This window comes from Atractosteus spatula, chromosome 13, assembly GCF_055471065.1.
Source record: "Atractosteus spatula isolate fAtrSpa1 chromosome 13, fAtrSpa1.hap1, whole genome shotgun sequence".
Lineage (NCBI taxonomy): Eukaryota > Metazoa > Chordata > Actinopteri > Semionotiformes > Lepisosteidae > Atractosteus > Atractosteus spatula.
The window spans coordinates 29,316,562-29,343,014 of NC_142718.1; the positions used below are offsets into that span (position 1 = coordinate 29,316,562).

A 26,453-nucleotide genomic window follows, 5' to 3' on the forward strand; every position below is an offset into this window, starting at 1 on the left:
ATGAAGATGGCAACACAGGAGGATGTTAGAGGAGCATGTTCACATGTCTCATTCTCTCATTGCTAGAGAGCTGAGCCTTAAAATCATTGCCCATTGGAAATTTTATTGGTATGTAATATTTACTTATTCCAAAATTAAAATCAACAGACAAGCTTACCACTTAATATGCAAATCCCATTCTATGTACCTTGAATAAAAACGATTAGGAACTTTAAGCCATTTGGGTAGGTAAGTTTTATGGAGTATGCTATATCATTTATTTAAAGAATTGGATAGATGTGTAGATATAAATATTGGGTTGTCCTCTCATTGTACATTGTAAATTTTAAAATTACTTTAGACATTTAATTGCATATCCTTGATAATCAGTGATCTAGTGATCAGTGTTTTTTTTCATATTTTCATTTTTCGAATATGTTTAATGTGTGGGAATAACAAGCTGAGCCACAGTAGTGTTAAAAGAGCTGTTGCCTGCCTAAAGATCTAGAACGAAAGACTATATACAAAGTGCACACATCAGCTCTGTGTGCTTTACAAAAATGCCCCCTGCTGTGTTTTGCAAGGGTAACTGTACCATTCATTAACAAAACGTTCCCAGAACCTAATCAAAGGGAGTCTGGAGTGCAAGTGTAAATACAACTATTTTGAAAGACTGGTATACTTTCCAAACTGTTAGAGTGGGCAGTCATTCTGTGTGCTGCAGAGGAATAAGCAGAGGTTAATTCCATGCTGAAAAGCAGAAAGAGAAAACAATAAAATGTGTAATTAACTTCTACTCTAGCTAGGCTGACTAATCCTTTAGGAGTACCCATATTTCACGATTTTGTTTTCCCACCCCAGCTAGGGAATATTAATCAGTTAATTATTAAAAGATCAAAGCCTGTTGCTGTCATCTGCCAGTTAATTGTTAATCAATTAAAACACCTTGCTTTGAATAAACACAAAACATTAATCATGCATACAGTAAAAGGAGGCATTCATTGTTTTAACCATCATGGTTACATTTTGTCTGAAGTGATGATGGTTAAATCTTGTCCCTTTTTTCCCCCCCAAGTTCAAGCACCCAGTATAGCCAAGGATTACAAAGAGCAGATTGTTTCTGGTGTGACACATTCCATGCATGATGATTTTGAAGGCAGCTTGGATTTAAAAAAAAGCCAAGCCAACTGATAACAGATTCACACATTATTGACTTTGCAAGCCAGTGTAAACACAGCAAAGGATAAAAAGCATTGTGGGCATATTTGATTAGCACCCATATTTTGCAATCTATATGTGCTTTATCTCCATCTCAATATTGCAGTATCTCAATCTGTACAATTTACTAAATGAGTTCCTTTCACAATTGTATAATATTTATGCTTATGAATCTTGAGAATGGCAAAGTATTTGCAGTGTATTTCAAGGTTTGCTAGGTGTCTTGAAAGCACTAGCATCTAAAGAGCAGGCAGAAGCTGTTGAATTGGTCCAGTTAAGCTAATAAAGAGCTGATGTAGGGTGTTGAACTAAACAGAACTGAAAACCTGCTGATATGCTGGTCCTCCATTATATGAGTCGTACACTGTAAAAGCAGTGAATGAGACCTGAAATGTGTTTCACTGTTAATGGGACTATATAACTTAAAAGACAAATAAGACTAATTAATTAATAATATTGATGCTGTGGCTTTATATTGGATACTATGATTATTTTGAAATGCACGTAAAATGTGAAAATCCCAGTAATCTTACTTGCTTTGGAGTTTGGCAAATATTACAAAACAGACTTGTAATTTATAACAGTTTACAAAAAAAGTATAAGAACTACCAGACATTTGATAATGAAATGCATTTTGCAAGTACATGAAATAAGTATGACCTTTTTTGCCCGGACTAGCCTCTGGCTTTGCAGAATTGCTTTCTGATGGCCTACACATAGACATTCAATCTGATTAGCGACAGAAAAGCAGTGGCTTTCAGAAGCTCTAAAGTAACAGTATTCCCACTACAATTGCATTCAGAAACTGGCTTTCCACTGCACAATGTAACCTGCTTATATAATTATCGGATTCTTCAGTGGTCTGCATTAACTAACATACCCCTCTTTTTATCATTAAAGTGATAATCAAAATAGGTCGTTTGTTTAGAATGCAAATGTTAAAAATCCATTTTTTTTCCATTTTAGGTAGTGTTTTCCTCTGCTGTCTGTGTACTAACTTACAGGTGATGGCTGTCTTGCAGTAAGCTGTTAATGGTCTAAACAAACTGTAATTTCAAATATAATGTTAATTTCATGAAACTATTCAAATATTACTGGAGTTTTCTCATGTGGTCTGTCTCATTGCTTTGTAGGGTTTTCCAATTTTACGGTGGTAAAATGGCATTTAGAAAAGCACTCTTGCAACTGTGTTTATGGGCGCCTTCAAAGTCTACCATTTATTTAGATTTCTGATTCAGATCATGGCCAAATCCAGAAGATGGGCTGTGTTCCAAAATCATTACTTTTCCTTAAACAGCCCTTCAAGGAATACCATCAGGTATTGCTGTTGAAGATATAGTGAGAGCGTATCAGTTGTATTTAAATGCTAGTTCTTTCAATCATGTAATATGTTATTTTGTTTGTGTTTTAATGGGATGCCTTGTCGGCGAACTTCATCTTCATTTTCTGAACATATGAAAAGAGTCCATTGATCATGTTTGCGTCTATAATGTGGAAATACTTTGCTTTCTCCATTAAGTAAACTTTTTTTAATGTGGTGTTTCCTTTGAATACTACCTTTACCACAGAGGTAGTGAAATGCTTCTGAGCCAAACTGACATACAATCACATTATATGCGATTATTTTTTTGTTGGTGCTGCCCTGTGAGAGATTGTGGAGTGCCCAGAATCAAGTGGATGCTTCACCCCGTTTTATAATTCAATTCCACTATTTGCCGTTCAGGTCAGAATATCCTCTAATGGTGTCCACGGAAATCAATAACCATGCAGCAAATAGTAACAAGAGCCCTGATCGGCAACCGTAATCCGATAAGGTTTGAAAAGGAAAGGTGGGTGAAATGAGAAGCCATTGTTCACCCGCTGGGTCTTGCAGAAATGACATTGTATCTGATTCGGACTCTTGCACTAGTCCGTCTGGCTACAGTAAGTTAATTCATTTGTAATAGAATTTCAGCACTACCTAATGGTTTTGCTGTGTACCAGCAACCTAGTTTCTTGTCTCTTGCAAAGAAATGTCAAAAATTAATTTTCCCTATTTCCCTTTCTTATGTGAAGTTGAGTAATACATACGGTTTTCCAAAAGATTAAAAATGTTAATTATGGAGGACCGATATTTGTTGAAAGGATTATTTAAGATGGTTTCCAGACCCATTTTATCTAACTTTAAGATCATCATTTTGAAGCGAATTACAGAGCAAGCCTTTTATATTGTGGATGAGTTACTGTATCTAAGGTGGTCTCACAAAAGGCCAGAAAAATCTGTAACTCACTTTTCTCATTTTGTTATTTACTAAGCAAAAAAGACCTGATTTTAACACTGTAGTGAAAACTATTCAAAAGGTGTGTTCCACTGTTGTCTGAAACAGTACCTTGGTAATTTTATTTTTCCATGTTAAGAGACTCCTTACATAAATGTTTTTACCCCAAGATTTAAAGATAAGCAACAACAATTTCCATCTTTGTTTCACACTGAAGGATTAATTAATATTCATAGTCTTATACATGTCACAGTTTCATGTGACATTGTAAATAGACTAGCTTGAATACAAAATTGCTATGTAGTTTGAATGACTGTGGTTCACTGAATCAGTGGAATTTTCTACAAGGTTCAAAGCTAAGACTAGACAATAGAATAAAAGAGATTAGTCTGCTGCTGTTTTGTATACCTTGGTTTGAAGTGAAGACTACTACTGTACATGATAAATTTATCCTCTTTTCTATTTGTAGCCTATAGTCTGTTTCCAGTTTCTAAATCATTTGATTAAACTATATTTTGTAAATATATGAAAAATCCGTCTGTTGGCTTGAAACATCATAAATGCAGAAAACGCAGTATTACAAATCTTTTTTCTGTTCAATTTTGATTTTTCTAGTTTGAAAAGTTTAAGAACGTAAGTGGTAAGACACACAGGAGAAGGCCATTTGGTCCATCTGTCTTATTTGGTGTGTGTATTTATTATAAAACCATTTTTTGCACAGTTAAAAAGACTCATGACAGAGAGGCTAAAGGCATTGAGACCTTGTGAGAATTGCATAAAGCTGAGGGTCTTGGGTCAGTATCAGACTCTTATTAATATTCAACTCATGGTTTACTTCCTGTTCCAGGTCAAGGGTCAGTCTCTCTTTTGAGCTTGTATAGCAGTGCTTTGTTTGTAGTTTCTTTAATCTTTGTTGGCAGACTCTTTAATCTCCATAAAACCTGTTTTGCCAAAGGGGTTTCTTGGATTCTTGGATGTTGAGTAGTAATGAAAAACGTATGTGTAATATATAATTGAATGTGACTTTTTGGTGTTGGGTATTCAGTATGACTGTCTTAGAAAGTGAGGGACAGGTATATTTGTGTACTGATTGTATGCCTGGTGAGCGTTTTGTTGTCATAAGATGAATGATTAAGAAATTCAAAATTACCTTAGATTTCTGAGAGTCAATATTAAGCAGATTTTACAGGTTTTATAAATATCGAGTATCAGTACAGCTTTGGAAATGGCAGTGAAATGCCATGAAGATCTTTGCTTCGGAGTTTTATCACTTAATGTGCAGTGGAGCTAATGACAAATTTTCTTTTTATTTTATAACTAGTAGCCTTGTACAATATACCCAACAATGTCCATGATTTTCTATTATGCATTTCTTGCTAAAAGTGATATTGGTGATGAGCCTGGTAACATATTTAAGAGTTTTTTTACTTAGAAATTTCCAGAAGGTGCACAAATCACCGCACATTTTGAAGTTACTTTGACAGCTTCTAATAGCCATATAACATTTTTACTATTTAAAATTAGCTATTTTTTGGACAAAATGATTTAATCCTAAAACAACTGCCTCTTCAATCCAAGTAAAAGAGAACTTCTTTTATCTTCTTAAGAACATAAGAACACTCACAAACAATAAAATGCTTTTTGGTCCATCTAGTCCATTTGGTAGTTAGTAGTTAATTGGTCTGATTGGTCTCATCCAGCTATGTCTTGGAAGAAGCTAAACTATCGGGTTTGGTGGACAGCTTATTCCTGACTCCCACAATTTTGACTTCTTCAATATAGTCTTTTTTGCTATAAAGAAAGGAGAATGATTTATTAAATTTCATTTTCTCAATATATGTAATGGGTGTAATGCATTACATCACTGCTCTATAGTACTTACCAAAAAAACATTTGAAAATAAAAGCACTGAGATATTTTGAGTAGTCCAGTTGAAATATAGGCCTATATATTGGAAACTAGTTCAGGTGGGTAGCTGCATCAGCATGCATAGGCTGCAAAGGAACCAGTAGTAGGTTTATTCTATACTGAAAAGAGGAGAAAGGAAACTTTTCTCCTCTTTTCAGCATGGAATAAACCTACTCCTTGCTCCTATATATTAGTAAGACATACAGACTATTGTGCACACACACCAGAAATACATGTATAAACGGTCAGCTAGAGTAACCACAGTTGCAGTCACTTAACATAAAAGTTCTGTAATTGAGATGTAATTATTGTTTTGGATTAAATAAGTTAAATTTATATTTAAGGGTAATTTTTTTTCTGTCATTGCTGTTACTTTAGTAGTAGTTAAAGTTACTTTAACTAGTAGTTAAAGTGGTCAAGCTGAATAATTCTCTAGTTTTATTTGTAAATCTATATACTTACAGTGGACTACATTTTTAGAATTAAAGTAAGAGTTAAAACATTTTAATTTTGTGCAAGGCCATTGCGTATGAAACAATCCACCAACATTCAGTCTTAACACGAAATTAATCTTTTAGAATGGATAAATAGAAAAGTAAGAGCTGGAAAGGAGTGTAGTGTAACATGTTACCATTTAGACTTCTCCACAATCATAAGAGTCATTTATATCCTCATTATGTTATTCCTTATGCCTAGTCTTCGAATGCTGTAAATCCTGTTATTAGAATGTTCTGTGAGGCCTGATTTTCGTTTGCATGTTCTGGTACTTAGCCACTCAGAAACTGCTCCTGAAGCGACTTTTCAAAATTCATGAGGAAGTGTGCACAATACATTAAAATCTGCTAGATTGCTTTCCCCCTACAGTGATTGTTTTTCTTCAGGTTTGCAAAGTTTAAGCAGAAAGAATGTAACAGGCGCACTGCAGAAAGAAAATAAAGGAAAACTAAGAGGCCATTTAAATTAGCTTAGTATTAGATCCACCTTTGTGGTACTAGCATTGCTGTCCAACACAGTGTGGTGTAATTGATTGCTGTATCTTTAATAACAGCACCACTTCTCACAGTGGCGTTGTATCTCAGGAAATGACGCACTTTCTGGTTCCAAGAAACAATATTGTTGACTTAAAATTGTACACATTTCCAGATATTTGCACTCCCAAGTAACTAATTTCCGTTAAGAAAGTAATTGCCTGTGAGTGCAAGTAAGTTTATCATACTGTTGTTTCTTTTGGTAGTAATGATTTATTACAATGTGGTACTTCACAGTGAGTTTAATTTAGCACTACACATGGATAACTGGTCAAGGTAACAGTGAAAAAGCCCTTCATATTCTTCTCTTACTACTTTCTTGTGCAGTATGTTGAATTAGATTAAAATGCAGTCTTTAACTTCAGTTTTAACAATTAGCATTTGATTTTTTTTAGCTTTTTAATCCTTAAAAATTAGAAAATAAGCACATTCATGTTACAGGATTACCTAAGGGTTTGGATAGTTATGGCCAGTTCTAATTTCCAAGTTACTCTTTCCTGTCTACATTAAATAGCTTTTCTTCTGGACCGTAAATGCTGAGAAGAAATTTTGAATCTTTATGCTGTTGACTTGAACCATATTTATTACATTTAACTATCACCTAGAAGAACATGTTCATAAATATGAATGTGGCTGTCAATCTGTTTTTTGTCATGTGGGTGACAGTTACCCTTGGTGGCTCTGCTTTGTCTGTAAAGAAAACACATCCAGATTTTTTTAGAAAATTACATTGTCTGATTTTCTTTAAAAAGGAAGTTGCACAATGAAGACTCATATTTTGAAAGCACTTGTATCCAAGTGGAAATTGCTTACTATTGCACCCCAATGCTTTATACATGAAGTCATGGATTCTTGAGCTGAGCGCCTCTTTCACTGTAAATTGACTGCAGTGAGACTTTTAATCCATATAAAAATCTTTTCTTCTTTCGCAGGTATGGCAAAATTGTATCCACAAAAGCTATTCTGGATAAGACTACAAACAAATGCAAAGGTATGGTCTTATTTTTTCTATGAAACACTTGGCTTCCCGCAAATACATATAGTCTTTTTAGCCTATGTTCAATTCTCACTTTCAATAATGACTATGAGTAGAGGTTTGTGCACTTTAAACTTCATTCTGACAAGGCACTGCTCAATATCCTGTCCCAGCCCCCACTACAATGAATGGAACATTTTTCACCTTTACTCCAGCTTCCTCTTTCTCACCCATGTTTGAAAAAATCTGGGACTGGCATCTTACCCATCTTCACTTATAGCACTGCTAGGTGAAAGTTGCCAAGTCAAGTTGTTCTTCTAATAGTTGATTGTCAGTTGTGTACTATGTCAGCTATTGGAGGAATCCCAGGTTCAGATCTGTTTACAGTCTCTTCTGGATACTCTTGATGTCGGCAGCTATTTTTGAGGAAACCAGACCCAGAAGCAGCTTTTTTTCCCACAACACTTTTATATGAAACACTTTTTTTATTCTACACTTGTATGCTTTTGAGAATATCTACACGGTGCAGACCATATTACCAAATCAGTTTAAAGAAATATCACAATAAGGTAATGTTAAAAAGATTATTTTTAAATAAAGTTCATGATGCTAACAACTCATAGTTAAAGCTGTTGTTAGATAATTTATTAAATAAATTGGAACATGGCTACAAAATGTTATTTCGGTAGTTGGTACAACTTTGTGATTTTTATGCTTGTTAAACCTTCCTTGGCCTTCCTAAATAGCTCATGAATATATGACAGGGTCATTATCAGGGTTGAACATCATTCTTTGCATATGTATCCATCTTCAATTCGAAGTAAATGAGATGGTGATGGTATTTTACCCCCTGTCATTTCCCCTTAATAAATGCTCCTTACAGGGTGATGGGAAATGCAAATATTTGTAATTTGAAAGGCATGTAAGTATGATGGTTTGTTGTAAAACAGCATCACAGCAACATCATCTCCACTCTGAACAAATGGGAGGAGTTTTTTCTTCTGAGAAAAACAGCTGGAGAAAAAGCATAAGGTATCTTTTTTTTAAAAAAATGCCAGATACTGTTTAAGTTGCACTTTCATAGAAGGGCATTGGAGGTTTGCAAGACTGGCAGATGGCCCATGCTGAGTACAACGCCCAGGCTGCCACTTTGACTTGAGTAAAGCTGACATGCGCAGCGTTGGCTGGCACCGGGTCCATTTTTTTTGTAGGAGAAATGAAATGAGAAAAGAGCTTTGTCCTTGCCTGAGAAGGCCAAAGCTGCTAAGAGCTGGCCATCACTGCATAACGCAAATCTGCAAGGATTACATGTTCTGTAAATGGCTGCTTTAGTGTGTGTTAAAGTGGCATAGTAGTACTTGATTGCTTTTTTTAACTGAGCTATACGTGCCTGATTTTATTAACCTAGGTGCCAAGGGCAGAGGAAATCTGCAGTCATTGTGCCAGTTCTGGAGGGAGTGTCTTGAGCCAAGAGAGATTTTAAGCAAACTTGGCACCCAGCACAAGTGACATGTAGTGAAATGAGTTTGTGCTAAACCAATCACTGCACAATGGGTGTTGACAATCATTGGCCCTTTGAGCTACTACATACCCTTTGGGGGGGCTTCAACTGTAGCATCTCAGTGTTGAGGAATTGGAGGAGAGAAAAAAAGCTGGTGTTGACACTGAATTGGCTACAGCACTATTAGCACGATGCCTTCTGCATCCTGTGTCAGTGTTATGCAGCACCATCTTTGTTGCAATGGTGTTTAGCCCATATGACTTTGCAGTGTCCTCACATTGCAAGAACGTAGAAAAGTCTTCTAATAAGAAGGATCTGTTTGACCCATCTTGCTCGTTGGTAGCTAAGTGAATCTAAAATTTCATCCAGCCATTATGTAAAGGCCTCAAACACCACATTTGTTGAACACAGTATTCCACTTCAAACATCAAAACATTATTATTAAACATCCTGAAGACTTCAGGCATAAAACTTAGTAAACATTTTGCCTATAATGAGTACATACTACAGTTGTTTGTTTCATATAGATAAGATTAGGTATTACAATTAAGATATAATGGAGGTTACACATCATTGCCTCATAGAAACAAGTAACACATGTACTTCCAGTGTTCTTGCTATTAGCAGTATTTCTGTTGATTGGATTCATGTAAATATAAAATATTCATTGAGAATCAAGTAAAATATAGTTAGATCACTCAGTCGTCATGTTTAAATTTGAAAGTAATTGTCTGTTATTTACAGTGCATACCAGGTTTATTCCTGATGAAATAGGACTTAAAAATATTATGTCCAATAAATTGGATTGTTTTGCTTAGGAAAACCTGCAAATGTTGTAGTATCATCTTAATAGTGTTGCGCAGAAGAACATGAAATTTGTCAAGCATAATTTAAGTCCAGAAAACGCGAGGGGAAATTTTTCACACCTCTGTAGGTCGTATTTTGTAAGTCCTCCTCTGGCACAGATGACACTGACAAGATGCCTCTTGTAGTGTTATGAGGTTCTGGCATATCAGTGGGGGAACTATTTCATTGGATCATTCCTCTAGGCATAATTTCCATGTCCCTCAGAGCCAGTGTTTTCCGTTTGTGAACTGCTTCATTGCGTTCAGACCACAAATGTTCCGTTAAATTGAGGTCTAAAAAACTAAATGGCCAATCGAGAGCATGTATTTTGTGAGCAGTTATTGACCTCTGTTGATTTTGGATGTATGCTTCGGTTCATCGTCATACTGGAATGGCCATTGTGGGCATGCTAGAGCGTCTTGGCAGAGGAAACCAGGTGTTTGGCCAGAGTGGCTTGTTACACGTTGCAGGATTTCTCTCATCTTAAAAGACCCATTAATACAAAACATAATAGACTCCCTGCCATTTTTCACTCTGGATGTGGGTTTTTTGCCTTTTTTACTCCGGACCTGATGAGTGTGTCCAAAAAGGTCAATTTTTGTGTCATCTGAATATTTACACGTGGTTTAATTGTGATTCAGATGTAATTTGCCAAAGTCTTGGCACGGTTTTGTGATCTTTACTGACACTGGAGTTGTGTTGGGGACCTCCAGCCTATGGGTTTACAGTTGCCTTCTAAACTACTTGTTGAAAGCCTGTGGTGGCAAGATACACTTGCAGCCTTTTTATTGTTCATTACAGCAATAGCCTGAAATGTCTTAATAATGGAGACTACAGTTAAAACTGTTAGATTAAGCTTTTAGTTGATTTTTACATGATCAGTATTTTGATTGTGGTCTTCTGAGAGATCTTTGCTCTGAACAATGTACGCTACTACTGAATGTCATCTGTGTTACCTCCTTTTATACCCCAGCAGAACAGGAAACCTTTGGAGGTCTGTCTCTGTACATGGAGGCTTCCATTGCACTTCCAAAGAACCAAATTATCCCAGATTTCATGTTACGATTATTTTTTTTTCCCTTTTCATTGGTGATGTGAGTAGTTCTGGAAGGCACAGTATTTGATGGAATGCTTTTTTACTAGTAGCAGCATTGCTAGCTGCCTTCACCCTATAGCAGATATTATCCATGTATTCCTGAAGTCAGACAGCTTATGTACACATCTGTTAGAAAGATGTCACGGGTACAGCAACTTGGGTATGATGTATGCCCCTTATTTCAATGTAGCATGTACTCTTGTAACAATTACCCTGCGCTTTCTGTTTAAAATATCTAAATATGGATATGCAGGTTACACTGCCTAGTTAACGCTAACAACCACAATGTAAATTGAATTGTGCATCTCTACTGTACAGGCACTCCATATATGTATATATAAACATAACTGCACACATAATATTGTGTCTTAACAAAATGTCTTCACATAAGATTTTGTTAATATACTCTTATTCCTGTGCTAGCTTTGTTATCTCATGTTCTTAATTTGGAATGTTTCTTCCTGGTAAATGCCTCGTATTTTCTATCCACAGCATTATTTGCCCTGAGAATTGTACTGAGAGAAAGTCGCCATCGTATGGCACTTTGTGGCGTTATCAAAAACTCTCCACAAGGAAGTGTTAATGAGCCTCAGAGGTTGTATCAAACACTTTCACTAGGTTTAGTGGTGAAACCTTGTACAAAGCATGGTTCCAAAATCATAATATTGCACAAATAAATTAACTTGAAAATGTCATGCTGGGTTCTATATTAGTGCTTTGCAGTTTGCTCAAAATTGCATTTCTTTATTGTTAAAGTTGCCCTCAAGAAGTAAAAATTTGGAAAGTAAGTTTATTGCCTACAGCTATAATTCAGAACAGTCTCATAAGTTTGTATTTCCATATTTGTATTTACTTGTTTAGACTAAGCTTAGCCCATTTTAACAAGTTTTTTCAATGATAAATGATTATCAATTAATGCATAGATGTGACCAAGCATGTGAGCTGGAACTTGAAGTATGTATTCCTGTTATCGGCTTCTGCAGCCTTGCCTGGTTATCGTATCCAGGTTTCACTAAGTCCTTGTTGTTGACTCTGTATGCTATTCCAACAAAAAATCTTGAATGTTTGACTCTTTAAACATGAACCCAATAGGTGCTGCCATAGTAGGTTAGGAATTCATCCAGAGATATGTGCCCCTTTATTTGATCACACGCATTGCTTTGTCTACTGTATTTTAAAGCAAAAGCAAAATCAAAAGAAGCATAATCTGCTTCAGTACCTAAGTGAATTAACAAGTTTTATGATATACTGTGGAAGTAACATTATTGGTGCCACTTAACCATGCAGTCACAATGGGGAAACTGCCAAATATGCTGTTTCTTGTACAGTAAAACCCAATGTAGTATGGAGGTAGATGTGTTATATCTGAGCTGGAGTGCTTAAATGCTTTTTTTGATCATTTTTTCTTGTTGAACTGTATGTATCCGTGTACCTGGATTTCATTTAAATGTTGAAATTCTAAACAAAAACAAAGCTTAAGCATGTCTTATTATTCACCCTTATTTCTGTCATTATGATTAATAATATTAGTGGTATTAGGGAGCTTGTCTTCATTGTTCTGTTTTTATGATATTCCTTTTCGGTAGATGTGTAGACATTTAGAAAAAGTGGAGTCACTTTTTTTTTTCTGTTGATGCTGTGGTGAAGCAGTCATCTCAGTAAATCTTTGGAAACAGGTTTTACCTACAAGAGAATCGTATAAAAATCGAGGCATTCAATAATGTTATGTAACCCAAAGCTATTTCCCCCATATTAATCTTAATTCTCCCATAGTAACATTTGTATTTGAAACCGGTTCTGTGTTGTCTTTAAAAAGCCCTTTTGCAAGTGCAATTACTTTGTGAAGAGATGAACCTTCCTCATGTGTTAAGGTGAGTAATTGTGTTCTTTTTCAGGCTATGGCTTTGTGGATTTTGACAGCCCAGCTGCTGCTCAAAAAGCTGTTACTGCTTTGAAGTCGAATGGTGTCCAGGCCCAGATGGCAAAGGTAAAAATCTGATTTAAATGTCACATTGCATTCTGATTACCAAACTACGGCAATACCATCTGGGAATGAGAAATGGATTTTTGATAGTTATGGTAAATCATCTCAGTAGTTTTAGATTATCAGCAACGCTCTGCATTATCTGCCAGTTCCAGTAGACATGTTTTAAGCTGCCATCCCCAAAAAACAAGCAGGAATACCTTGGAAAAAGTCAAGAGAGGAAAAACTTAGGACATCCGTTTACTGGTTAATAACCCTTGAGCCATTGTGATTAACAGCATGAATACAGTACATGTAAATTGTTAGATGGCAAGTGACATTGAGATTAAAATGATCAGATACTAGTTTATCAGAAACCATTCACTTCATATATAGCTACACATTTGAAGTTTATTCTGCATAACCTATACTAATCAGTGTTTCAGGGTTTTAATAATTCCATTATGAAAATCTGAAAAATCATACTACTTTTATGATACAAAAATAGTTCCTTAAAACTGATACAGTGAACGTTGAATATGAAAACAGGCAGTTCACTATGTCCAGCCTTTCAGTTATATATAGTACTATCGTTCTGGTTTGTGGTTTCAGTATATTGCTACTTCATTGTTGCAAAATCATCTGACTGTTTTTAGGTTCTTTGTTTCATTACCATAGTCTGCGATTATTTAAGTGATAGAAGAACACTCTGCTTTAACTTATTTTAAATTTAACTCCTGCAAGTGTCTTTATTTAAATACCCACAGAGACCTGCTAAACTTACAACCATGTACAACCTAGTTGCAAAAACCTGAAGGTGTTTTCAAGTTCAAGAATACATATCTCAAGCAGTGCTCATTCATGCAAGAAACTCAATTCATTCCCCCAGAAAAGTCAAACCAGCTTGTTACGAAGTGGAACCTGTAAGCAATTTGGGTGGAACAATGCTTATTAAAGCATTTGGAGGGCAGATGGTTTCTTGCCCAAAATAAGGATGTGTATACCTTTTTGTTAACCAAGACTGCTAACATTTGGTAACATGAAATGAATTTATGCTATTGCATAACAAACCTGACAGCATTGTTACTATGTTCTATGGTCTGTTTGACTATGGTCTGTCTGAAATATACCAGACATAGGAGTGTAGTGCCTTGCAATAGTTTTGACTTTAGTTTTTGCTGAGAGTCAATTGAGCAGTGATTTCTTTTAGTTGGTCTTCAAAGAGCACTACTACTGTAATGGCTGGGAATTAGGTGGTTTACATTCTTGAACTGAAGAAAGGGAAGTAAATAATTGGAGGTTGTTATGGCAACCTGAGCAGTAAACCCAGGGAATCAGACTATAAAAGCTAAACAGGAATATTCAAATTAAATTCCCTGTTAATCCCAGCTCTATAATATGACCTTCTTGACATGCATCTGTGGCCAGTATTTAATTTTTAATTACGATAAAGCTGTTTTGTTAAGCAACCCAGGCTTTAATCCAGGTATTGTTCTAGATAAACACTAGAGACTTCAGGCTTTTAATCATCATTTCCATGACTTGCAAGGGCTTAAAATTCATTTGTCTCAGTGTTTAAAGAACTGTTCAGCATGTGTTATTTTCTAAAGAGCAATGGGGTGTATCCTATCTGGCTTAAAAAAATGTTCTGTACTTCTAAAACAAAGTTAAGAATTTGACTCAAAAATACACATTTTAAATATGACTATGGTGTCTTATAATTGAAAATTAGAAATTGAAACAGTGTAGATTTCTATCTATAAAATGGTAAACGTTTTTACACAGAAGCAGAGCAAATTAAAGTTCATTTCCCATTTAAATCCTCAACATAGACTTCAGAAACAGGCCTCACCCCAGGAGCAGCACATTCTTTATAGGAGAAGACAACCATTAAATCCCTTTTCTATCAGCGGATCTTGAGTTCTGTGAACATTCCCCAGTCACATGATGTTTAACGACTGGCTGTTTTGCTGGTGACCCCATTCACTGCAAAAACAGATGTCTTATCTTTCTGCCAAATTTCTTTCCTGCATTTTAGGAGCTGTTCCACACGCACAGGGAATATTTTTTCTCTTGTTAATTTCTTTCAGATGATGAGTGAGACTTTCTTGCACCATGAAGGACCTCTGGTCTGGACAAACATTTGTTGTTTAAAAGCTACATTCAGCTTTTTTTTTATGTTACCAAATGTTATAACTGCAATAAGTGCAATTTGAGGCAAGGTATTTATAGAATTTATAGAATCTGTAAACTCCTTCTGTGAGAATTTTCTTTGAATAGTATTTATCTTTTGGATTCTTCTGTAAAATTTCAAAATTTGAAATCTACCCCCAATAACTGATTTCTTTATTTTGATTTTTTAAACTTTATTTTATTGGAAGACAATTACAAATTTCAAAATGGTGGTTGGCACTCCTTATTAGGGGTCTAGAGATGAGAATTCTAATGAACATCAGGAAGAGCCTATTACTATTTATACATGTATGGTTTTAGAATTTGGGTATATTGGTCAAATGGTTTTAATTTTTTAAAACTGAAATAATGAGCACTGGAGATTTTTGAATATCAAAGCTAGAGAAAATCAGGAAAGAAATGCAGGGAACGACAAATATGCCCTGCCTCTCAAGAGAGCAAAGCCTTCGTGCTGTTGATATGTTAGAGGCTGGACAAAGGCTGTGTACTGTTGCTCACCATCAGGGGTGTTCACATCCAGAAAATTCAAACTCGGCAACGCATTACAGCCAAACACTGTCCATCAACATTAGGCCACGATCTGGCACACGATGCGTCAGGCCAGCTGATTTTCATACTGCAAATTCTACTGTATCAGAAACAGGTTGCAACAACCAGTAGTTACGTGAAGAGGTGGCTAAATATTCCTAGTTTTCAAATCGGCGAACCTCACAACAGTTGGTTGCCAGTGTTTGTTGATTTAACAGAATGGGTTGATGGGAGCAGTACTGGTCCCAGCTTTGTAGGCACGGCGTCACTTGGCAGGAGACAGTTTAAGTTTTGTTGCCCCTCATTTAAACTAAGAACAACACTTAGTAGCCACTCCTCTGTCCAGTTTTGGAATGTGTCCAGGGTCATGCTGCCCTGTAGTTATTAAGAAGGAGAACTGACAAGAGGAACTGGCATCAGTTTTCCTGTTGCATTCCATATTTATTTGAAACCCCCCAAAAATACCTCCTGTGCCTGCCCTTTACATAAGCAATGCTTCAGCCGGTTTTGTGTAGATCACCCTGACGGAGGCTGGCAAGTGTGGCACTCGCGTGCAGATTGACATGCTAATCGTTGCGACTGCATGACTCGACGTGTGATCAAGTCCTGGATCCTCTCTTGCTGTCCTTCCTGCTCTCTCATCCTGACACGACAGAATTTCAGCAGAGTGACGCACATCCTCATGTTGCCTGTGTAACGATGTCTTTCTTGGGGAAAATGGAAAGGTGACAGGTCTATTGTGGATGACCTATTCATGAGACTTGAGCCCCGTTGAACATTTGTGAGATAAGGTGGGGTAACGTGGCATCTAGGGCTCGAATCGGTGAACCACCACATGCTTGTCTAGGTTCAGCATAATAGAGCAGAATTCCAGAAGACTGACTGCAACGAATATGTGAGGCATTACAGTGTTGGCCACACATAATATAACCATGTGACTTTCACAGTCGACTTTCTGATGATTAGAAATGATAAGCAGCGTAATGCCTTTACCTTTGTCATGTCTGTTCAATTTAAAGACAGTGCACTTCTGCCAAATGAATGCTCAACATATGTATTAATGATACCCGGCTTAAAACAAAGCTGTCCTGTCATATGTGGTAAAATTAAACATGCTTAAAATTTGAAAAATGCAGACATTAGCAATGTCCCATTTTCTAAGTAAAGTTGTTGTAATTGGATCTGCTCATTTTAACTGAGAGATAAAACTGAGTAATTTGCATAGGTAAACAAATATAATTTTATTTGGAACAAATAATTTTGATTTCCCAAAAACCATGAGGGTTGAGAAATTTGTACATCCTGTTCCTTTTCATGACTTCAGTTTTCATGATCAAAGGACTGAAATTCATTTAAGTCTCCATCTGTAAAAGATAAAAACAGATTTGTTCTTTTTTTGCTCTTGCATATTAACAAGATTTTTATGGACTTCAAATAGTACGGCAAATGTACAGTACATGTGAGATAGAGCTCATAAAAGTTTCTCAGAGTTGCTTCTATTGAAATAATTTCTTTTAAACAATTTAGAGAAGCAATGAAAATCATACAACATGTGGACATGTAGTTAAAAATAAAAGGTTTAGATCAAGGGATGTTTTGTTTAAATTGTGTAAAAAATGATTGCTGCTCTGAAATTAATTCAGAGAAGAGCAGCCAGATTGCTCTGGGCTCAAGTTAAAGGAACTGGAGCTTGTTAGTCTTGAACAGATAGGTCTGCGAGGTGACCTGATTCACATATTAACTAAAAAGGGAAAATCTAGCTGAACTGCTGAAAGTTCAACTTACAGAAAGATTTGTGACTTTTAATTCTTTTCTGATTATTTGTTTAACTTTCAAATGTCTGTAACTGCTAAATATTTCCTTCAAAATGGCTTTCAGACCATAATTTAAAGTCAAGTTGGTAACTCTGCACAGACACCAGATCTACTTGGCAAATCAGTATGACATTTGGAGTTCCTGTGCTGATTATGCATTGTAAAGTTAATGCAAACTAAACTCAGCAAGGTGCATGAGCAAATTGCCTCATGAGAATACCCCAGTTATGCAAATTTAGGATTAGAATTCCCAGTGCATTAAAAAAACATTAAAATAATAAAACTGTCATTTCACATTCCCCAGGCAAAGTCTACCTTTTGCCCTTGAATGTCAATTGCATGCCGCTCCACATTTCAAGACTGGCGAAACAATGATGGCTGCTGAGGTTTTCAACTGGTCTGTCCCTCTAAAGCCTTTAGGAAGCGTTATTGACAGCACCGGTACATGTGGCGTTGTTAAATACAGTGGCTTAATTTTGTCCCAGTTTAAGCGTTGTGCCGTTTTGTTTAAACAACCTTTGTTGTTGATGGTAATTTGCAAGCATACATTGTTCGCTAATAGTTCAATCTAAATTTTTGTCAGCCTATTGCTCTAGTAATCCAATCCTTTCTCTTTATGGGTATGAACGCGCTGCTGTAATGAATATTAATGCGAGCTGTGTATTCTCAGCAGACCTCTATCCATGTCTTCTGTTTCTGCTGACTCTATTAAAATACAGAACAGAAAAATCAGCTGATGTATGAAAGAACAGGCCACAGGCTACATCCAAAACGCAATTCATCACTCTTCCCTGTGACCCTTTATTAGCCTAAAATCTAAGAAAGACGGAATGAATTGGAACAAGTTTTAACTTCAGAGCAAGTAAGAAAAAGTGATCTTTGCATCAAACAAAGTTTCTTAATGGGGCTTTAGAAAATGAATGTCCTCTCAGAGCTGAAGATCACAATATCAGATTCATCATCCAGGTTTGATAGATTATAAAATTTTGTCTTTTAATATTAACCTGTGGTTTGAAAATTAGACTATTAAAAAACAATGTCTTACTTGGGTAATTATTATATAGGTTTTACTCAATTTTTTGTTTCTTCCTGGATTTTGTTGCAGAGTCACATATAAAGTTTATTAATGGAGAGTGTTTTGTTTTAATAGCAACAAGAGCAAGATCCTACAAACCTCTATATTTCCAACCTGCCGCTCTCTATGGATGAACAAGAACTAGAAAATATGCTGAAGCCTTTTGGACAGGTCATATCCACTCGAATATTACGTGATTCTAATGGTGCAAGCAGAGGAGTTGGCTTTGCGAGGTAAGTATTTTACTATATTTGAGTTTTCAGTGTTTGACAAACATGTTTGTCCAATGAAGTGTTTAGGAATTCATATCTGCATGCTTTCAAGAATCATTTTCTTATTCTAGTTTTACAGTATATTACATAGGTTTCTGTTTCACTGTATACGGAATGTAAGATTTATAAGTTGACTGATGGTGGCTTGAAAAGAGTAGTATGCACTGGTGTGCCTTTTAGTAAGCAATAGAAATACGGTAGCTTGATATACTGTTAAAGGTAGCTGAATGATTCCCAAGGCCCTGCATGCAGCATTTACATTTTGCTAAAAAAAAATGCAAAAGCGAAGCATCTAAGAATTGGTGTAAGTGCATTTCATTTTCAGTACTAAAACATGTCTGTGAGGCACAGTTTGCATTTTTGTCATTTATATTGGAAGTGTTCCATTTATCCTTTTGTAATATTTACAGGCATGCTCACTCCCTAATATTTATGAGCTCTTTGAGTAGAGCTCGTTCAAATCACACAATCATGGTTTAAGTGAAAATATTCTGTTTTTTTTCCTCTTAGTTGACGACATACTTCTGTTATTACTTTCAGCAAATTGTGTTCTACAGTAAAAAGCTTTGAAAACCCCCACCTGCCACTTCGGTTAGCAGTATCCTTCATATGGATTTAACAGAAGAAATGCTATGATAGTGTTTCACAGTAAAGCTTTGAATATTTAGAGCTGAATAAAAACCTACCCCACACACACTCCCACACACAAACAGTGGTAGTCTGCCTTTTCTATACCTCTTGAAAAAGTGACCAACAAATTTCTTTTCAGACTTGAATAAGAGTGACTGTTTCATCAGTTTACTTAAAACGAAAGGGGTGAATCATTAAAATCAATTGTAATTGTCTTATTATACATGTTCAAGTTTCAGCTTGAAAATTAATTCACAGAGTGCTAAGAGCATTTTCTGGAAATACACTTAAGCCAAAATCTATTTGTGGGTATAATTTAGTTGGAGTAGATGGCATTTTAGAAAAACTCCTCATTTGCTCAATATGTAAGACATACCGCAAAAGTATTTTATTTTGTGGATTGCCACTGCTTTATTTCACAGCAGGTCTAATGAGTGGGGATGCGTTTTGGGTGGTGAACCAGTTGTCCCTCTAGAGGTGATAAAATTAGGTTTGTTTGAATTCCAGTGCAAACAAGCAAAACATTTTATCATATACTTGAACTGGTAGTCTTCTACATGCTTGGGTTACCAGGCAAACACATTGCGAAGAAATATGCTTTTTAACCACTTGAGCAGGCTTGCAGTGTAATTGATTTTGCAGGTAGGGATTAGTCTCCTATTTTGCTGACATGTTCAGTGAAAACGTGAACTAAGCAGACCTCCACAGTGTACCAAAATGTTTCTGACATTCCTTTATGTGGCCATTTTGATCGGTTTTTCGGGCTAGGCTTTTTTGTCTTGGTTTTTGAAATCGGCATTTCCTGCAATGTGTCCTAGAATTTTTGCTTACTTATTTTCAAAGAGCCTTCATTCTTTTTTTTTCCCCAAAGAAAAAAACACATAAAAATGCTCATTGTTCTGTAACCCCAATCATGATTTAAGTTGCAGAAAGTGTAAGTTTATCATTATCATTATCTTATTGTAGGTATTAAGCATACGTTCATTGTCAGAAAGCTGCTTATTCCAACTAATTCACAGCAACCTGGAGTCGATCCCAGAAGCATAGAGTGTAAAATAGGACTACACCCTGGACAGGAAGCCAGACCATAGCAGAACATGCACACAAGCACACGGGTAATTTTAGAGACATCACTTAACCTAACCAGCATGTCTTTGCTAGATAGAGTTGGGTGGAAACCAGAATATGCAGAGGAAACCCACACAACACAGAGAGGACATACACACAGAAGAAACCCCATTCCAGAATTCAACACAGGAAGTATTTAAACAATTTACAATAAATAACTTTGAAGACTTAAAGGTAGGAAGATTAGTCAGAAATTATAACCAAAAATCCACAACACTCATAAAAGTAATTTTCTCTTGATGCTTTTCAGGATGGAATCAACAGAGAAATGTGAAGCAGTCATTTCCCACTTTAATGGAAAATTTATTAAGATGCCACCTGGAGTCCTTGGTGAGTATCTTTTTTTATTTTTGAATTACTATAGAGATTAAAGCCATGACACTGCCTACATGGTTAATACATGGATAACAGTAAATGAGTAGCACAGCTATCTTTCTTAAATTGGCTCAGCATATAGAACAAGTTCTGGTGTTCCAAAAAGCCCTTTTAACCAATGTATTTACACCCATTGAACAAATGTGGGTAATTTTTTTTTTCTCAGGTTGCATTTAATTAAGCCGTGCCATTCAAAAGTGCAGTTTTGTCAGTGTTTTTTGTTCATTCTGCAAACACGTTACATGGTAACAAGAATAATGTAAAGTGCAGCTCTTCAACAAAGTGCATTTTCTTTCATTTTCTGGCTAAGTGTAAATCGGACTGAAAGCAGTGTGCAGACATCCAGCAGGAGAATCTCTTATGCAGGTCTATATTTAAATTCTTTAATTTAGAGCTAACCTTATGGTCTGTACCTGGTTATTTCCAAATTTCATTTTTTGGCATATCAGCAAAGTGGTCTATAATGGCTGTCAGTTAAGGTTGTATGCCACATTTGTTGCACTTACATTGAAATTTATTATTACACTTTTTTTTGTTGCTCATTAGTTTCCTTCCCAAAGAATGTTTTCTTCTCCTTAAAGAATAAGGCATGTGGGAAGTCCTATCCAGCTGATTAGCAGCAGAAAGCTTCCCTGAGGGCTATGTGGGGCCTTCTTTGTCATTTTAAGCTTTTTAATTGGATTATGAGACTGAAATAGCCACTGCAGGCAATTGCCCGTGTTGATTTTTGGAAAGGGGGATTACTGAACTGTTGGTGCCACTTTTGATTTATTTGCTTTGCAGCATTTTTCAAAAGGAGAACTTTAGGCTTTGATTTCCAGATATCTGACAGCGTCATGCTTTTCTACTTAAAGACCTGTTGCCTGGTTTTCTCTTGTCCACAGCACCCTCAGAACCCTTATTATGCAAGTTTGCAGATGGAGGCCAGAAGAAGAGACCAAATCAGAACAAATATGTTCCGAATGGCAGAGCATGGTCCAGGGAGGGCGAGGTGAGACTTGTAAGTCCTGCTTTAACATTTCTATGAGTTTGTAAGAATACTCTGTACGTTTCAAATCTGGGACTGGCAGAAAAAACATCTGGAGAGTTTTTTTGGTTTCAGCACATTTTGCTCTACACGGGTCTTTGGTTTACAGAAATGAGCTGAACATATGGTACAATAGTCACTGAACAACAGTTTATTTTCTAAAGATAAATAGGGAATAACAGCACTATGTAGGACCTGTATAGCCTACGTTGTCTCTGCCTGCATCACTCATGGTCTGATCTTGTCTGACCTCTTTCAGGGGACTGTAACTGTAACATCTAAAGTTTTACTCCTCTTGATAAGAACAAGGGCACTATTTAGTAACAAATTGTCAAACAATCTAAGCACTTTATTTAGAAAAATAGATCATGTTTAGTTTAGAAGTTTTATTTTCAGAAGTCTTTTTTGTTTTGTGAAGATTTCTGTAAGGATTCACTAATACCTCTATAGGTACAAAAGCAGGACTTCTACAAACCTTTTTGGTATGTTTGCTAATTTTGTTTACTTAAGAGGTTTGGGTCTTTTGAAAATAGTCCTTTTAAACATTGCACCCCAATGTTGCTTGTTGAACAGAATTCAGTTTTCATTGTAGCAGGAATAACTGGTCACAAACCTGCCCTATGCCTTAATGTAAATACTGTAGGTGTTTATCACTAGAAAAGAAAAAATGTTTTTGTAATCACAACAGTATTTTATGTGGACTAAAACAAAATAACTAAGAATTAAAGAGTATTAAACCAGTATTGGTACATGCACTATACATGCACTATTACACTGTTTACCCTTGTGATGGTCATTTAAATTTACATTGCTGCCATATGTTATTTACCCAACTACAGGTTAGGGTTATTGGGAAACAGTATTGCAATGTAAAGACCATTGACACTGGGTCCAATCCATCTGAAAAGTTGTGCATTATCCAAAATGTTGTGCTAAAACACAACATTCAATATTCAAATTATATTAAAAAAATGTACTTCAGATATTTACTCCTGACTAAGTTCCACTCTGGAACAGTGTGCTTGTACAGTGTAGCCTGATCCCCATTAATTCCATCGCTGAAGTCATTTTTCACCAGAACTGCTGTGTAGTGGGGCTGCTGAGCATAATGGCTGGCATGCATCACCCGGGTGGGCTTCTATGTAAAACACTTAGCGATCCTTTGGAATGAAAAATTATTATTATTATTATTATTATTATTATTATTATTATTTAAGGTCTGGGAGAAGTGCCAAGGGCTGATACAGACTGTACAAAAAATGCACAAGCTTAACCTGTATAGCTCAAATTGCTGGTTTTCCTTCCTTGAAGTTTTAAGCAATGAAATAAGCAATTTTCAATAAGGAAGAGTCAAACAGTTGAGTAACTGTTACAGACCATAAAGAAGACTGATGCACACCAAACCTGTTCCTATTCTAGTGTTGAATTCAATAAAGCGAGAGAGGCAAAGAATGTGTGAACGTTGTTTTTTTAGAGCACAGACCTCCTTTTGGAACTTGTACATTTTAGAGACACCATCACACCAACCTAGAAAAATCTAATTTAAGCATGAAACTAATTTCTATAAATATATTCTTGATTACGTGGTCACATGATCATATAGTTTGGAATATGGAAAACTGTATATTTATTATCTCTCTCCTTGTATCATTTGCTTAATTTATCATAGAATGTGCTTCTCCAGAAACATGTTAAGCATTTTAGTCAGGAATTGCAGTAATCCCGTTTTTACCAGTTGATTATTAATTTTAATGTATGTCAGATGGAGGTTTTTAGTTTTCATTCATTTCCAATGAATGACTATCATGAAACAAATGTTAGTAGTATGATAAACATATTAGCCAAAGGGGGACACAATTAAACACCATATTCACAAACCACCATGAGGAGCATCCGAAGCTATAAGACACTCGATGCATGCACATAAAAAAAAATTAGGCTGTGTGTTCATTTGCATCTGCTGAATATGCTAATCACATGCTAATTTATTCAGTTGTGGAACGATAGCACTAATGAGGGTAATGACATGCACATGGTATTCTACAAAACCCTTCCTAATCACGAAGAGTGCCTTAACTCGGATGCAAGTTTGTGCTGATGGAAAGCAGGTGTAATATTGCCGAGATCCATCTTGGGAAAAGCCCCAGTGCAGTTTGTATGTTGGCCACCATTATTGAGGGACTGAGTTCTAGCTTTGTCATGTAAATCTGGTATCTCAGAGTGCAGAAAGTTAAATTTTTCTGAGGTACCTTATTTTGCTGATAGTCTTCAAGGTACCTTTTACAGCAACAGTGTGTTTTTTGTGAATAATATGAATTTGATAAATTCCCTTTCAGTTTTAGGTTTATTTAATTAGCTCCATATTGGCAAAAATGTCTTCCTTGTTAAATATTTTCTGTATTTTGTAAGCAAGCATTTTCTAAAGTTTATATTTAAATGGTAAAAGCAATTATTTTTTGCTTTTCCAGGCTGGAATGACTTTGACATATGATCCTACAGCTGCTGCTATGCAAAATGGGTAAGATAACTCCTGCAGAGTGAAAAAAGACATCAGTAGTTTGATCAAAGTTTATTTGTTTATACATGGAATCGGGTCATTATTAGAGTTAATATTTTCTTTCTGCAGATTTTATCCTCCACCATACAGTATTGCGAACAGAATGATCACCCAGACTTCTATTTCACCATATATATCACCAGTTTCAACATATCAGGTTTGTATTAAACATTGTTAGAAGATTTACATTGCTTTAGAAATATATGCAAGACATAAGAGCTGTTTTAACCTAATGTAGCTAAGAGAAAACACCAGTTTTGATATAGCAAGTTGATGTGTAGTGCTGTATTGACACAATTCAAAATGTGGAATGTGTGATTTAGCCTAGCTGTTAAAGGAGGTTTCTAAGTGCCCTGAAAGGTAATATTTTCCCCAGGATAACTCTGTCTTTAAGACTGCTGAGTGCCCCTGATCACTGGAGCGGGAGTAGTTAACGCCAGGCCTGAAAGCCATAATCAGGAGACAATACACCACATGGGCAGGGTGGACTCGCTATTTAAACTCACTGACAGCTTCCTGTTGCTTCAAAAGAAGCCATGTGCTTTCCCCTGCGGAGTCTCAGTCAGGATGTTTTCCCCTTGGAGCCATTCTCAACAAGGAATCATCCCCTTCTGTCGCCGTGCTCATGAATTGCTCTGCCAGATACGGTCTTGTCAGTCTCGTCTGGAGTCGTTTCATACAAGCTTGCCTATTAAGCATTAACCCACAGCCCTGTCAGGAGTCCCTGTCTTAGTACTGACTCCAGGTCTGTTGCCCCCAGGGCATTTCAGTAAATCTGGGATTGCACAGACTGAGAACAGATACACTGGAGAATTTCTTCTGCAGAACAGTGCAGCTTTCTTAGAATTACATTGTTGCTAAAATTGCAGCTTTCATCAAGGCCAAAGCTATGCCCTTTTAACTTATTCTTTAGATAATACCAAACCATTGTACACAATGCTCAAGTTATTACAAAATCTAAACCTACAAATTCTAAATTGTCATACAAATACTAATGATTTAGTCACCTCTGTCAAAAGACTTGGATACACAAGACTTTTCTCATCAGTGTCTGAGAAGTGCATTTGAATTTCTATGAAGTATCATTCTCTTACTGTGCCATATTTACCTTTGGAATTTCTGATTTTTCTGATTTCACAGGTACAGAGTCCTTCCTGGATGCCTCATCAATCTTACATCATGCAGCATCCAGTAAGTTGTGGTAATTGTTTCCCTTTTTCTATAAAAGGTTACTCAGCTGCAACTAATAAAAGGTTCATAATAAAAACTACAGCTCAGAAAGAAGACTTGAGTTTTTTTCCCCAGTGCTGTTTAGGAGATGTGTATGTAAGATATAATGATATGTCATTATATACAAGACTATATATATAAGATATGCACTTCAATGAATTGTATACATCCTCCTGTGGAATTTTGGACGTACAACTGTAGACTGAGACAGTACTCCAGAATCACTCCTTTCAGCTTACTCATTCTGTTTTTTTAACCACAGGAACTCGTGGTGAGGAGAGTAGGAAATGCCTTCAGCATATGCTGTGTTCATGACTCATACCGTCTGCATTTTTTCACAGGTGGTTTTGAGTAGTAAGGGCTAGTTTTTATCCCGATTTGCCAAGGAAGTAGTTTTCCAGAAGGCATTTCGTGAGTGTACATTTGGTTTGTTTTGTTTTTTTTTAGATCAAAGCACACCTCTGTTGCTGCACAATAGCAACCTAGAACTGCATGATTAATTTGACCATAAGTGCTTTTGGGTAGTGAAGGCTGTGGTAGTTGTAGGTTACTCTGTGTGGACTAAATGTCAAATGCATGCTTTGCCAGTGATTTGTCTCTTAAATCACTTTTTCTTTTAAGCGATGATCAGCTCTTATGTTCCCAGTTACAGGAAAAAGGCTTTTCATCACAGTGTAATGCAAAAAACAAAACTTTTCTGCTATGGTGCCCTTTAGCCAAATTCTCATTGTTTCTGTTAACTGATAAATACCAGTCGGAGACAGTTATATAAGCTAGTTAAAAACCTCCACTGATCTGTTGTGCAGGCAGTAAAGCTTCAGAAGTGACAAGGAACTTATTGAATCTGATGC

General features: G+C 36.2%; 1 protein-coding gene across 5 annotated transcripts in view; it reads left to right on the forward strand.

Moving 5' to 3' along the window:
* LOC148822049 (RNA-binding motif, single-stranded-interacting protein 1) overlaps positions 1-26,453 on the forward strand; it is a 71,090-nt gene that overhangs the window by 37,171 nt on the left and 7,466 nt on the right. For 3 of the 5 annotated variants that reach the window (XM_088930334.1, XM_088930335.1, XM_088930337.1), the window contains exons 3-10: positions 7,324-7,382; positions 12,706-12,797; positions 18,459-18,616; positions 20,664-20,743; positions 21,673-21,788; positions 24,284-24,333; positions 24,442-24,529; positions 25,513-25,563. In XM_088930334.1, coding sequence (XP_088786460.1) covers positions 7,324-7,382; positions 12,706-12,797; positions 18,459-18,616; positions 20,664-20,743; positions 21,673-21,788; positions 24,284-24,333; positions 24,442-24,529; positions 25,513-25,563 — 694 coding nt within the window. The remainder of the gene's footprint in view (positions 1-7,323; positions 7,383-12,705; positions 12,798-18,458; positions 18,617-20,663; positions 20,744-21,672; positions 21,789-24,283; positions 24,334-24,441; positions 24,530-25,512; positions 25,564-26,453) is intronic. The other 2 variants (XM_088930336.1, XM_088930338.1) reach the window with 1 other exon arrangement.